Genomic DNA, 14,795 nt, shown 5'->3' on the forward strand with positions numbered 1-14,795 from the left:
GTCACGTCTGATGTCTGAGCTGCCATGTGCTGCAAAAATAACACTCGCAGTTTGGTTGAGTTCTCGATTTAAAACCAAGTCTCAGAACAAGGATACAAAGGATAGTTTATGAATAGTGATGAAATGTAGATATATAGCTTTATTTAGAATTCATTGTGTAATGTAGGGCGTTGAATAAGTCTCGTTAGGACTAAAGCCGCTTTTGTAGCTATCTGTCGTGATATAATCTATCCAACCAGCTGTAGTTGAAACGCTAGGTCACTTACATTAACTATATGTTAATACGAAACGACACATTGGCAGGCAAATTCTTGGCGATTGTGTTATCGTTGTTCAGGTTACCAATGGCAATCATGAGGAGAATGATAACAAAGTTCATAAACAGAGCGCTTTTGGGTACAGTTTCTTTTGAGAAGATGACTAATGATGTAGCAGCAGCTGGTAGTTCTAGACGGAAATTGGTAGGTAAATTTTGTGATATTACATTTTAATTCGTAACCTTTTGAATTAACTTATTTATTGTGCTTTGGCACTGAGACATTTAACTAAGGTATATTTAGAGTTCTGTTGTTTTTAAAAAAAGATCCTATTGAAGGAAAGTGGTTTTAAAGCAGCACCTAGTGCTGCTGTACCTCCCCTAACTGATCACGAGATGTCTTCTTTCAGGTTGTAGGACTTGGTAATCCTGGCATGGACGGCTCACGGCACAGCGTCGGCATGGCCGCAATTGCAGCACTAGCGGAACGTCTAAGAGTGGCTGACCAATGGAGGACAGACAGACAGGTGTTAGGAGACATCATCGTTTCAGTCTACCAAGACACCCAGCTTGTGTTACTGCGGCCCAAGTTGCTCATGAATGTAAATGGAGTGAGTGTGGTTAAAGCGGGTGAGTGAGACGGGATTATGTGTTGATGGGTTATTGGGGGTATATTGTTTGTTGCAAAAAGAATCGATCTCTCCCACACAATAGTGTGGTGCACACAGCAAAAACTCTGGTGTTGGTGGTAATTCAGCACTTGGCTTTTTACTGTGTGCAAATCGGTTAAACAGCTATTGTCAGGCATCCGCTGAAGAAAGGAATCATTGACACCTCTGTACTGAGCAAACATGAATTTTACACCTGCTTATGTTTCTTTGCAAAACATTGAGGTAGTGTCCATCAGTTGAACCTCTAAAATTACATGCTCTTTATTTAGTAAGTCAGTCTGTTTCTTAATTACAGAAAATTATTCATTACACTGATTATTTTTAGTGAAACTCTGTAGTAAAGTTTGAGAGTCTGAAAGCAACAGTGCTTCACTGGAGTGTAAGGTGTTAAAGGATTGACACAATTTTAATATTTAAATCTGTTTTTTTGAGTATACTGTAGTACTAATATGGCATTTCTCAAGTCTTCAGATGAATTGGATTTAAGATACTCAGGTAATCTGTCCCAGTCTTGTTCCTCTTACCTAACAGAGCTGACCACAATATTGTACTTAACCAACTGCTATCAGGCTTAAATAGTTCCGCTCCTACTTACGTGTAAATACATTGTTGTACTGAGTACATAAGTTTCCATCTTGTTGAGTCTGGAATTTTTGGTACTGAGCTCTTTATTTTTTTTAATATATGCTTTCACTGGAAAGCATTATGCTTTTCACTGGAACGCATACTTTCACATGTCTGCCTCAATTTATGCTATATAACTGACTTTCTTGCTATCAGAAGCGAGGCACAGAGAAAAGATATAGGATATTTTGACTAATTTCTGAAAGCAAAAAGCCACATCTCATATCTAATCCCATCTTGTACCACAATGAAGCATTACATTATTAAACCAGATCTAGTCATTGTTTAACTGTATTAATTTAAATAATTTAAATATTATTGTAGTAATTTCTATATAGCTTCATGGTCATGCTCACAGCCTTTGTGAAGTGATCGTTAAAGTTAGCACTTTTAAAGAATCTCAAAACATGTTTAGTATTGCTTTTGTCTAGGTTTATTTATTGTTTTACTTTATTGTTCTTTATTTTCTTTGAGCTTTTGTCCCTTTTCTCTCCGTGTTCTTAATTGATCATTTCTGTAAAAAAAAAAAAATAAAATTAAAAAAAAAAAAAAAAAATATATATATATATATATATATATATATATATATATATATATATTATAATTTGAAATAAATGTTTATATCTTAGGAGGAGATAATTAGAGCAAATATTTATTGTTATTTAAAGATAGTGGTCCGTACATTTAATTGTTTTTTCTTCATTTCCCCAGCCAGCAAATTTTCTGTTCAACCTGAGCACATTGTCCTAGTTCATGATGAACTTGACAAGCCACTTGGGAAGCTTGGCATCAAAAATGGCGGAAGTGCAAGGTCAGACACTTTCAGGTCATGCTCAATTTGGGAAAGCCTTATTTTCCTATCCAGAATAAAACAGACCAGCTTTTCATGCAACATTGTATGCATAAGGTCCCATATTGGATTCCTGTGTATAATATTCCTGTGTTTCATTGTAAATTTTAAAAAGACTGTCCATTTAAGAGGCCAAGCTAAAATTTGGGTTTACTCAGTGAGAAAAGTAGGTATTTATGCCCAGTGTTATGCTTTTATAACAGAGATCATATTTGGGTGCTTTCTGGAGCTCATCTACTAGATTGGAACAATGAAGTTATGAATTCCCATTTTGCAAAATATAGTCCAGGCTGGTTCATTTAATTCTTTTTGATGACACATTTTCGTTTAGCCAATTAATTGATGGTTTCTGTATAAGACGTGATTTGATCCATATGATTGCAGTGTTTTTTTTTTAACTCTCATATTATGCATATTAGAATATGTTGGTTAATATGACAGTTGTTCTTTTCATCTGGGCTTCAATCATTTCTTTTCTGACAGGGGTCACAATGGTGTCCGTTCCTGTGTCGATTGCCTTCATACTGATGTAAGTCACATTTATTTGGTAAATCAATGTTTAGCAAAGCTATTTTAATGGTCTTACATGCTTTATCATTTTGACAGGTTATGTCACGATTACGAATTGGCATTGGCCGACCCTCAGAGAACACTGCAGTGGACAGACATGTTTTAGGAAGGTTTTCTAAGGAAGAGCAGGACATTCTGAGCTCTGTGCTGGAACAGTGTGTGGACCTTTTGCTGACACATCTTACAGCACCACAACTCCAAACATCTCCACCGGGGGGCAGGAGTGCAACATGCAGGAGTAAAGAGAGGACTCCTTTAGTTCAGGAGGCTATTGAAGGGCAGCGCCAGAAATGAACTGACTTGCCAATGATTTCATAATAAACGTTTTAACTTGATGAGTGTACATACTTTTATTGTACAGGTGGACAATAACAGTTTGCAGTTGTTCCCACCAGTGTGAAAAAAGCGTTTCATGTTTTGAGAACTATGAGATATCTAATGACTATAATAAACTTTTTGATGAGTTTTAGAATAGTTATTACTGTCAGTGCCTTAATGTAGTAGAAGATACAATTACTGCACTGAATATTTGCTCTTTCTTTGCCTTTACACTAACATGATAGGGTTTTAACGTTAATTTCAAATAGCACTTCTTGTGTGGGTTATCGAGTCAGCGTCATACTTGAATCAATATCAAGAATCTGAGGTAGATAAAATAACTTAGTCATCTTGTGCATTTACAACTTCCATTTTCTTGGAAGGCTGCCATTCAATTCCTGCACTGTATGGTCGAAATATTGGGACTGTTTTTCAAGGAGAAATTCTTCCAGCTCATTGAGAGGTAAAGGTGTAAATCTGCTTTGTACTCTGCACTTTAAATCCATAAAGGTTCCTTGATGGTTAAATATGACTGGAAAGGCCAAGGAAAGTGTTTTAACTTCATCTTGATGTTCATGAATCTACTCTCAGATATGTTTGACAATTTAAGTTGGGTTTTGTTAATGGGGGACATAAGAAAGCCATGAGAGAACAGCAAGATGTTTTTGCCTCATATAATCCACTACCAAGTGACAATGCCTTGAGCCAATCACTTAATGAAAACAACTAAAACTTACAGCATAGATAATTATGTACATGGCATAGATTTGAGAAAAATGTATGCATTTGATTATTCTACAATTACAGGAGCGAACAAAAAAGACAGACTACGGCATAGTTAACTGAATTTTTGTCCAGACATGATGCTTCATGATGTCCATGGCTTTGGCAGTAAAGCACAACCATTTCATAAAAATGACTACTGTTTTTTACAATATTTTTCTGCCTGTCCTTCTATTGATACCACTGTAGCTACTTGTTTAAATGGCCAAAGTTTGTTTTTTTCCCAATTTCATTGTCACCCAAATCCATAATACCTCTAGCACTATGGTGGCACATTAGAATTTTGTGTTTCAGCAAGTAATTAAGTAAATAATCTGAATTATTTGGTCCTGCATAAAGACTACCAAAATGGTGTGGTGTAATAAAGTATAGCCTCAAGATCACACATGTGAAACTCTTCCTTCCCTAAAATACACAGTAGTGGAGTAAGAAAAGACTAATCTTGCTCCTGAAAAAAAAAATCATGCTCCCTTGCTATAAGCACTTAAAATATACTCCCTTGAACTACTTTACTGAGTGTGAGCAGTGCTGTTTAGTTCAATCATACTTCCACCAATTCTTCCTAAGGAGGTCAGAGGTCATGGGTCTGGCTGGACACTGGGCTAATAGAAAACTGCTAATTTATTCAACAATGAGTCTCCCTGGCTCCTCTGGGGGTCTACACAGTTTAACTAAGGATTTGCATTTGCAAAAACTTTCAAAGCTCACATACCAAATTTAGACTACGTAGCCTAATTTAAATGCTTAATTCCTAAAGAGAAATGAACTATTATATTTGATAATATTTTGCATAATATTGTACATACTATTTTCTAGTTCTGAGTAATGTCATATATCTAATCATTGCAACCCATCATTTTAATCTAGCCCGATGTACTTATTCCAGCTCTATATGTGAAATACATTTTCATAAGAGATAAAGAAACAGATGGGAAAAGCTTTATGGTTTTAAACGTTTTACAAAAAGAACTTTGGCACTGATCTGTCCAATCAGCACTGGTCATCTGTTAAGTTGATTTTACTCAAGCATGTTTTACCCACTTCACTTCAGAATCCTTAACGAATTACTCTTTCATTCCCATATAAAGCCCCTAACGTGCGCCTCTAAAAACACTCCCTTTACAAACTATTAATGAACAACCCCTTTGTAGTTAAGTGCCAGGTAATCCCTTGGTACGAGTCTTTTCTGAGCACAGAAATAGAGAGTAACGTCACTGGGTGCACAATGCGTGCTGGTGCAGAGTATACAGTGTTGGATTGTAATCGTTTTGAACAGAATTAGACTGTGTCTTTAAGGGGATGCTGGTCCTATCGCAGCTGCTGGTCAACGCGTTGAATGAGACAGTGGAGTTTCATCACCCCTTCATCACAATGACCATTTATCACCCCGTGGTGTTATTCAAATCTCGTACCAAGCGACCACCAACCCCACTTTTCGCCCTCGTCGTCAGCATCGGAAGCAGCTTAGTTGTCACAGAAGACTCTACGCATTCTTTGGACGGAATAGCTCGGCGTCCTGAGGTTTTTCTCCTGTTGCTTGGTCGTCTAATAGTGCTTTCTTGGATACATGGCCTCGCATGTCTAACTCTGCGCTCCCTAATAATATAAGCACCGAAGCTGTAAACGTAGCACAATTTACCTGGAATGCGCTGAAGAACTTTAGAATTCCTGCCATCTCCATTATGCGCCAAGCCCCAGCACCAGAGCACTCAGCCTATTTTAAGTTGGAAACATCAGATTCATACCAACGGGGAATATTGTCTTTGGTCTCGACACTGCAAGGATTTTGATGCACGTGGGAATTGGCTTTTCGGTCCTCCGTGGTGAGAGAGCGTCTTACAGGTGCAGAAATGGCGAACCGCTATCCGGAGCTATGCTAGCAGTTAGCCCGTACGCTTATCCAAACTGTCTCGTGATGCGGCACCATAAATGCTTGTAATTATCCCTACAGCGCTTTAGGAATTTCGTTCACGTCACGGATACTGTCCTATTTGTTGTGTTTTATTTCGGAGAAATTAAATACGTTAGGACGAATTAAATGTAATTAATTTTGGTTAAACAAAGACGTATTACTGAATTGCATTGCAGAGTGAAATTGATCTACTCACTTATTGTGTCACAGAACGAATGAAGAACAATCTTGAATAGTGGTTAAAGATTTAAAGCTTACAGCTACTGATTGCTAACTTGTAAAATGCCATTTGTCTGTGAAAGAACAGTGTCTTATTAAGATACGGCACAGGGCTCAGACAGGCATTAATAAAGTAATTTGAGTTTCCAGATATTTTAGCATATTTCTGTGAAACGAAAAGTAGTACAATATTATATAAAATTTTATATCATTAAGAACCAGAATTTCGTTTTTCCAATATATATCAGACAGCATTTTAGCAGCGTGTGTCCATATAGGCCTATTTTGTCAAGGATATATTTCAAAGACCCCAAGCCGAAAACACATATTTTTAATAGTCCTTGTTAAGGACTATTTAGGAGTACTTGTAGCTGAAGTGTGTGCTGTTTATATGAGCCCAAGCTACTGATTGTCCAAACGCAATTCTTGTGAAATGTCAAACGTTAAATCGAGAATTGTGCATGGACATCTGTTGCTGCTGGTTCCCACGCGTCTCTGCACACACTGCTCTGCAAGCTATTTGTGTTCACAATAACCTGGAATTCGTTTTTCAGTTTACATTATCCATACGATTGACTGTTGTGTACAATAAAATTCTTTTTTTTTTTATTAATTGTTTAAAATGCACAAGGCAAATTCTCTAAAGTTCTGGGTTTGGATACATAAAGGCCTGTTATGGGGGGGTTTACTTTTTATCACTATCACCACAGGTTTTAGTTTTTCGGCATCAGAAAACGTGCACAAAACTCGAATGACGTAAGAAATTAGTGTTAGACAGGAAACCGGCATAAAGGAAAATGGAATGATATGAAACTAATTAAAGTTTTATGTGCACGTGCTTTCTTTAATTAATTCTTTCCTTCCTTTCTTATTTCTGTGTGTATGGGAAGGGGCATGTCCCACAATTATTTATTAAACAAATAAACCTTTTATCAAAATAATTGTTCAATTATGTTAGATTTTACTGCAGTGTGAATTCAGGATTCAGAAAATATAAAGAATAAAAATTACATCAATAGCTATATTATATATATATATATATATATATATATATATATATATATATATATATATATATATATATATATATATATATATATATATATTTTTTTTTTTTTTAATTCATCAAATGTATTATCTACGAATCATATTGTGTAAGATTTTCACTACGTGTCATTTTAACGATTTTGTCATATTTATTGCCATTGAATAGAGCCCCAGATTGTAACGTAGATTAACAATGACATGGTGTGCTAATCCAATCGGATTAAATCAGATTAGGTCTATACACTTGCTAGATCTTTTTTAAACAAACTTGTACACGAGGTTTGAACATATTTTGATATTCACACCATGGGCGTTTGGCTATATTTTGCAGAAATGCTAAGTCGATTTTCATGAAAATAAATGTGAGTTTTTAAAATATGCAGATGTTTGGTATTATATTAATTGTTGAAACTTTAAAGAAAATTCGTCTTTACGTTTGCTGATCACAGGCGTAACGCTTCAGATAGACCAAACTGAATATTCAAAGAGATATCATATTTAACTGCAATATGGTGCAGTGAATGTTTATTATACTTACTTCGTTTATTAACGTCGTTTATTATACTTACTTCCGTTTACTTTAGGTAGGACTATTACATGAACCAGTAATAAAGTAGACATTATTGGTGAATGAGAAAATGCACTTTCGATAGCTCTGCTCACCTTTGAAATATCACAGTAGCATATATATATATATATTATATCGTTGCTGGGGTCACATTAATTAAAACGAACAAAAGACGATTCGTCTTAGTTTTGCAAAATATATTCCTCCAGAATAAAACGTTATTTTTCTCAAATCATTTATCTGTGTTGAAGCAAAATCAGGAATTAAATAATAATAATTTTAAAAAAAAACAGGAATGAACTGTTCGGAGTTTTTGAACTTGTCTTAATTTGTGAGGAAGTATAAAAGAATATTTGGTTAATTAATAGATAACAGGAATCTTATGCAACTAAGCATTGTCCAAAAGGCCTCGTATATTGTATTATTACAATTTATATTATATCCACACTTCACTGTTTTGTAAATTGCTATTTTATTTTCATCTGGCGGCTGCATACTTAATCTTTAAATGTAGGTGCATCATTGTGAGAGTAGACTACCTTGTTATAATAACAATTGGAATAACTTAGTTTAGCATTTAAACCTCTTATAGAGTATATTTACATTCATAATGTTTATATAAATTAATTCTAAAACCTGTTACTTTTAAGAACAAGCATAATCAAATGAATGTGACCCAGAATCAAATTTGGCACAGAAATAAATCCATAGACCTTACATTTTGAAAGTTACAGCATTGCTTCCTGTGTCCTACTTTCTTTTTGGTCCTCTAAAATACTTGCTACAGTTTCCCAAAATACACTGGTTCCTAGCCTTAAATAAACTGTATATTTCTTTATTTGTGGAAGTATGAAGTCAAAGTAAACATAAGCACTCCCAATAACACTTGGACCATCTCTGTTCTCCCCCAACCTCCTAGAAGTGTTTATATTTTAATTAGACTGACTTGGTTCAGTTTACATATATCATTCTAAAGTTCATCCTTTAGAGTTATAATGTAGTTAAAGTATAGTTATATAAGTTATATACGAAGGACTCTTGTTATTTGTAGTGCCAAAAATGATCCTGGCAGTTGCAGCTAATCATGACTGGCTCTCTAGGTAACAATTCTGAAATCTGACAATTATAAAGCCTAGTTTACACTTTAAAATTTGGCAGATACTCTTATTGAGTGCAACTTACACATGTCAGTATATTATGTCAGAATCAACCCCATGATCTTGGGATTGATGTCTTCTCTACCTGCTCTACCAGGTTGGTTACAAACAAAGCTGGAGCAAATTTAACTTCACAGATCACATAATGTTATATTGCATTTATTTTCATCTTCTTAAACTTTCTGCAAAATTGTATTCATTTCCATCCATGCTATTTTTCCCTCTATGAAATAAACAATGACAAAAGCCAGAATGAATGAAAATAAAAATACATTTCTTACATACGTAAGCCCTTAAAGCCCTTAAAGCACTGACTGGAACGTTTTAACAGCCTTGAAGGAGCCAGAGGACCAAACTGACAAGCTATACTCCTATACTGCTGTGCAAATAGAATATGCCTGTATCATTGTGACTACATCTTCTGAGAACAAATGTGGCAATATATCATCTGGAGAGAAATATGTGACAATATGACAACAGCTTTTTTGAGTTAGGGATTCCCCTAAAGGCAGAGGCTTATCAATCATTTTAGGCTGAGGGAAGAGGCACCCGTTTTGACAGTCGTTTTCTCCCATGTCCTTGAGAGGCCCATGTCCCCTACTGACCACATAGAGGCCAAGGGCATGTAGACTGCCCCCTCCAGCTCCCTCCTCACATTCCCTCCTCCCTTCACCCTTTGTTCACCTGTTGTCCTGGAGACTCCACCACCACAAAGACCACTCATTGTTGTGATGAGAATAGAGATGAAATAGCATACAATCTCCCAGTGATTGCACAAGAGACTGATATAGAGGATACATTTTAATGTAAGACTAAGCGAATATTAGTGTTGAGAGATGGGCTTAAACTTCACATTCTATATCTGATTGGGCAAAAATGTTTCAGCTTGGAATAAATAGTCTGACAGCAGCCTAATAACAAAAGTACACAAAACATTTGGTACATACATGGGAGAAATTGGACATCAATAGTTGTCTTGCATCATTGCAGTACACTTTTGTACTTTAGTGGAGCTTTGACCAGGGGGAAGCAAAAGTTGGCTTCGCCGACCGTCCCGAATGACTGCACCCCAAAAGGATTTCCCTCTTTGTGGTGATTGTCCCTCGTCCCCGGCCCACACATGGCCTTCTCCAGCCCCTCTTCCAACCCTCCAGCCGGCCGCTGGCTCTCCCCTGACCTCGGCCACGCACATGAAAGCCCCATCAGGGCTGTGACTAGCCACATTTACAAGTGAAAGGGAGCCAATAATGGAGCGGTTAGGGAGAAAATGAGGAGACAGAGGGGAGCTCACAGATGTTGGGAAGGGAGGGGATTGCAGGCCATTGTCGCTGCGGGGAGGTGGTGAGGTGCCTTTTCTCAACCTGATTCGGGATGGAAGGGAGACTTGTCCGAATGGAAGGGCCAGAGGCCGAGCGAGGACAGCCGTCCTGGAGAGCGTGTGAACTGGGGCACGGAGGTCAAGCTTGAGAGCAGAGGTGAAAAAGGGGATCACCCTGGCCAACATTTTGCAAAGGCATTGCAACATTAGAAAATCCTTCCTTAAATGCTACCCATAGGTGAAAGGGCACTGAGAGTGAGGCGTTTCTCTTCAGTCTCTCTATGCACATAAAGACGAGGACTGATGAAGTCGTCAAAGTGGGTATTATACAAGGGCTTTGTGTTCAGGTGTAACAGAGAGTAAAGATGACTTGTAAGAACTTTATCCTCCACTGAAAAATCTTTGTTTGGCTCGTCTATATAATATATATATATATATATATATATATATATATATATATATATATATATATATATATATATAATATATATATATATATATATATATATAATGATATAATATATATATAAAAAACAACCAAAAAACCTTCCAAGTCTACCCCCCTGAGCATGACTGTTCTTCTTCTAGGAACACTCCATCTGATACCTCTTCATTTCCTGTTGAAAAACAGCTAATTTCCTGTGAGAGAAGGCAAATGGAGAAATCTAGCAGAATTTTCCCATGAATAAGATGGGTTCATATTCAACAATATCAGACCTTCTGTCTGTGTTCCTTATTCATTAAATGCCAAATCAAAAAACTGATTATCAAGAAACTGCCAGATCAAGTTAAACTGATCAAGAAGCATTGTGTTGAGAGGATTTCAGAAGATGACAAAGAGACTTTACATATCAAGCATCTTACAGCTGTTCTAGGACCAGTGGGATACATACTCCATATATGTAGAGCAAATCTGACTCAGTTCCTAGTTGAGATTTGTTTTCGCACACATTTGCTAAAGGCAAACAATCACATATGATCTGAACAGATGAAAGGAGACTTTTGAAGACTGAAAAACTCAAAGTCCTCACAATTGACAATGAAATGGGTCTTTTAATTTATTTCAGGCAAATAATTCCCTTCTTCACTTCATGTCATGCAGCCATCACCCCAGCTGAATACTTGACTCTGTGGATGGACTATGCTGCAAGTTTTCAAAATCTGTCTCTGAAAAGAATAATGCATGTAATTTCAAAAGATTTTGAATTTAAAATTGAATGAACCAGATGTGCTTTAACAAAGGCAAGCTTCCTACACATCAAAACATACATGATATATGAAATAAGATTCCTACACACCTTACAGTTAAATTATACATCAAGAAAAAAAAGCTCATTCAAAAAAAACAACAACACAAAAAACAAACAACAAACAAACAAACAAACAAACAAAAAACATTTCCTTCAACTGAAGTCTTTGGACTGTCCAAATATGACAATGTTGCCACCTATTGGTAAAGACATAGAATACAGTACTTCATTCCTCAGCTACCTTTTGCACAAAAAATGATTCCCGATTTATAAATTGTGTAAACATTCCAAACACACTCAAAGGATCATACTGAGTCAGATAAAATCTTGATGCCACAAAGTTGCTTACGCCTTTCTGACTTAATCTCCCATGCTGATGAAAACGCTCCATGTGCTCCAAACCTGTGCAGTAATTTAGGACATACGGAGCAACTCTGGACACCCTGCTTGTTTCCTGGAGGTGGACCTTGCCAGCAAGGTCTCAGCCTGTATCTGTATAAGGATACAAAGATCCCCTCTCAACAGTAAACTCAGCTTTTAAGGCAGAGCTCCAAGTGTGATTTTTAGTCTGGTTCACACATTACATCAGTTACTGTCAGCCCTGCTGACTAGCAGAGAGGAACCTCGGCCCGACGCTCATGTGTACCCACAGATATTGTGCCCCAGTCCTCAGAGGAAAAGATTGACTTTGGCAGGTACTAGTTTGCACCCGGTGCTTGAGAAGTGTTGGCCAACCTGTGGCATGTATGACATGGCGCCCCCTACTGCTGTGGCCACATCTCTGCGCTGGCACACACCCCGCTGGCACAGCTCCCGCTGGGCACAACGTTCCACGTGGCGCCGTAGCAAGGGCAGGAAGGGCACAAAATGAGCTATTCGCTTTTCTGAAATGATTTTGGAATTGTAGAATCCGCCTGGGAAACAAAGTTCATGTACAAGGTTTTTAATTGGTCTGGACAAAACTGATAGACATCAGATCTTGCCTCTGAAAGCAATGTCTACTGCAAAAATCATGACTTCTGGCCAGGATACATTAGTCATAAACATGATTTTAACAGACTACAATATAATGTTATTTTACACAGTTACGCGCAAAACTGCAAACTTTGAAAGAAAGGTTTAGCATGTCAGACACTTACTATTCTTATTGTTGTACACAGCATCAGCAATAGCCTCCTCCAGCTCCTCTGGCTGGATTTCCTCTCGGTCTCGTTCTGCCTGTCGGCTCTCCAGTGCCACTTTATTAATGACTTCTTTACCTACAGTGCTACAACAACAAAGTATTACATGAATATCATATCATATATGAACATGTAATAAGCTGAAGTGAACACTGCTCAATTAGACATACCTGATAAAAACATAAATGGCCTTGCGGTAGTTGGTCTGGAAAACAACATGTGAAGGTCCAAGGAATGGTTCAAGCACATCAATCACTCCTGGAGGCATCTTCTCCATCTCATCAAAGATAAAAATTGAGCGAGCACAGGCTGTAAGGTTACCCAGCACCCAGCGCTTCAGTTCTGACTGTGTACAAGAGAAACAGGCATATATGCTGTAAAATGCAACAGATTGTAAAACCATCTTCACCAGCTGTACCACCTCAGAGCATTTTCAAAGCTTCAACACCAATGTACTTAAGGGTGAGTAATTACTCATTTGTTACTAATTATCATGTCTCTAATAGCTTGGTTCTCTGTTTCTGCAGACATCCTGGGGAAAGTATTACAGCAAAAAATATGATAAAAAAAAAGATACCATACCCTATATTGCCTCACTCGGTCAGCTAAGGGAAAGTGCAGCGTGGGAACATACTGATGGATGTATGTGCTTCCCATGGCTGTTCCATACAGGTAGCGGCCCAGCATTGTGCTGACCATACTTTTACCAGTCCCTGATGCTCCATGGAATGACAACACCAATGGTCTGTCTGGGTTCTCGTTCTGCAGGAACCTCGCTACTGACTCTGAGACTATATCTTGTGCCAGATGTTGCCCATATACATTTTTATAAAGGTCCCACTCCAGACCTTCGTAAGGAGGAAAAAACACAGTTGAATTGGGACATAAGCAATAACTTAACTAACATAAGCATTAAGTTAACTACCACTTATCTAGGTAACTAACAAAACAACAGACTGTGAACTTTGTCTTGATATTGCTAACATTTAGTCAACGTTAAACCATAAATCAATTTAACGTAGACTATAAAATCTACTAGTTAGCTAGCTAGCTAGCTACTTAATGGGAGTGACTGTGGCCGGCATTCCAGCTAGCTAGCTAGCTAATGTTAGCCATTAAGTTATTTATTTAGCCATTATGTTAAAGATACTAAGCTAGATAATTCGCCTACCAATTGCTTTATTAGCAATAAAGATTGGTCATACAACTTTAATGCTGGCAACACAGCTAGCCAGCTGGGTAACGTAGGTTAGCTACCCAAGATAGGTAGTTTTTCGAAACGAAAGCGGAAAATTCGGGCAGTTTTGGCCAAATCAAAAATGATCAGCCTTGAAAACTTAACTTTATTTATCATCTACGTCGCCATACCGCAACAGAACCAGCTCGCATAAAACGAGTATCTAAGTATCTAACTCACATAAAACGAGTACCTAAGTATCTAACTAATATTACTGAACACTGTAGCAGCTAACCAGCTAATCTAACTAGCATATAAGATAGCTTGGTGCTAGAAGCCAAAGGTTCATTGTTTTCTTACCCTGTATGTTCGGTTTGAAGTCACAGTCACAACTATCCGATATTGTGCAATATATCGTTTTCATCTCAAAACATTTAACCGTGGACATAAAATAAACCAACAATGACAATAAAATCATAGTTTCTCCCTCAGACCACAGCTCCATATTCAGCTGGATGGCAGAGGTGTAGCAGTCGGTGCTTGATTCAGCCACTAGAGGCACTAGTTGTATTTCTAAAATTAACATTTATTTGCATTTTCAAATAACTGTTAATATTCAAATATTAATGTGTGCGATAACTATTGTTGTCGTAATAGGCATGACGGACAAAAATTAGCGTAATTATTATGATTTTATCCAATTCAGTTAATTAGTAACAAGTTCACGTCATACGACAGGCTACACGGTGGAACTCAACTAGCTACAAAGTCTAAGGTAAGAAGTCACTTGATAAAGTTTCAGAGTAATTTATGCAGAAACCATTACAGAAGGCTCCAGCACGACGCAATGATGTTTAATGAACGCGCTTCGCATACCACAGAACACATAATTAT

The 14,795-nt window shown here is 37.3% G+C and overlaps 2 protein-coding genes across 2 annotated transcripts; one reads left to right on the forward strand and one right to left on the reverse strand.

Annotated features, from left to right (window-relative positions):
* ptrh1 (peptidyl-tRNA hydrolase 1 homolog) lies at window positions 1-3,306 on the forward strand. The gene is made up of 5 exons (XM_027002825.2): window positions 1-461; window positions 667-886; window positions 2,263-2,362; window positions 2,885-2,930; window positions 3,008-3,306. Exons 1-5 carry the CDS (start codon window positions 276-278, stop codon window positions 3,263-3,265), a joined length of 810 nt encoding a protein of 269 aa, XP_026858626.2. The 5' UTR covers window positions 1-275; the 3' UTR covers window positions 3,266-3,306.
* An 8,020-nt stretch (window positions 3,307-11,326) lies between these two features.
* On the reverse strand, window positions 11,327-14,654 carry tor2a (torsin family 2, member A). The gene is made up of 5 exons (XM_027002856.2): window positions 14,262-14,654; window positions 13,307-13,572; window positions 12,895-13,070; window positions 12,683-12,810; window positions 11,327-12,457 (listed from the first exon to the last, which is right to left on the reverse strand). Exons 1-5 carry the CDS (start codon window positions 14,485-14,487, stop codon window positions 12,213-12,215), a joined length of 1,041 nt encoding a protein of 346 aa, XP_026858657.2. The 5' UTR covers window positions 14,488-14,654; the 3' UTR covers window positions 11,327-12,212.
* Between the last annotated feature and the right edge of the window lie 141 nt (window positions 14,655-14,795).

Source organism: Electrophorus electricus, chromosome 9 (assembly GCF_013358815.1).
Source record: "Electrophorus electricus isolate fEleEle1 chromosome 9, fEleEle1.pri, whole genome shotgun sequence".
Lineage (NCBI taxonomy): Eukaryota > Metazoa > Chordata > Actinopteri > Gymnotiformes > Gymnotidae > Electrophorus > Electrophorus electricus.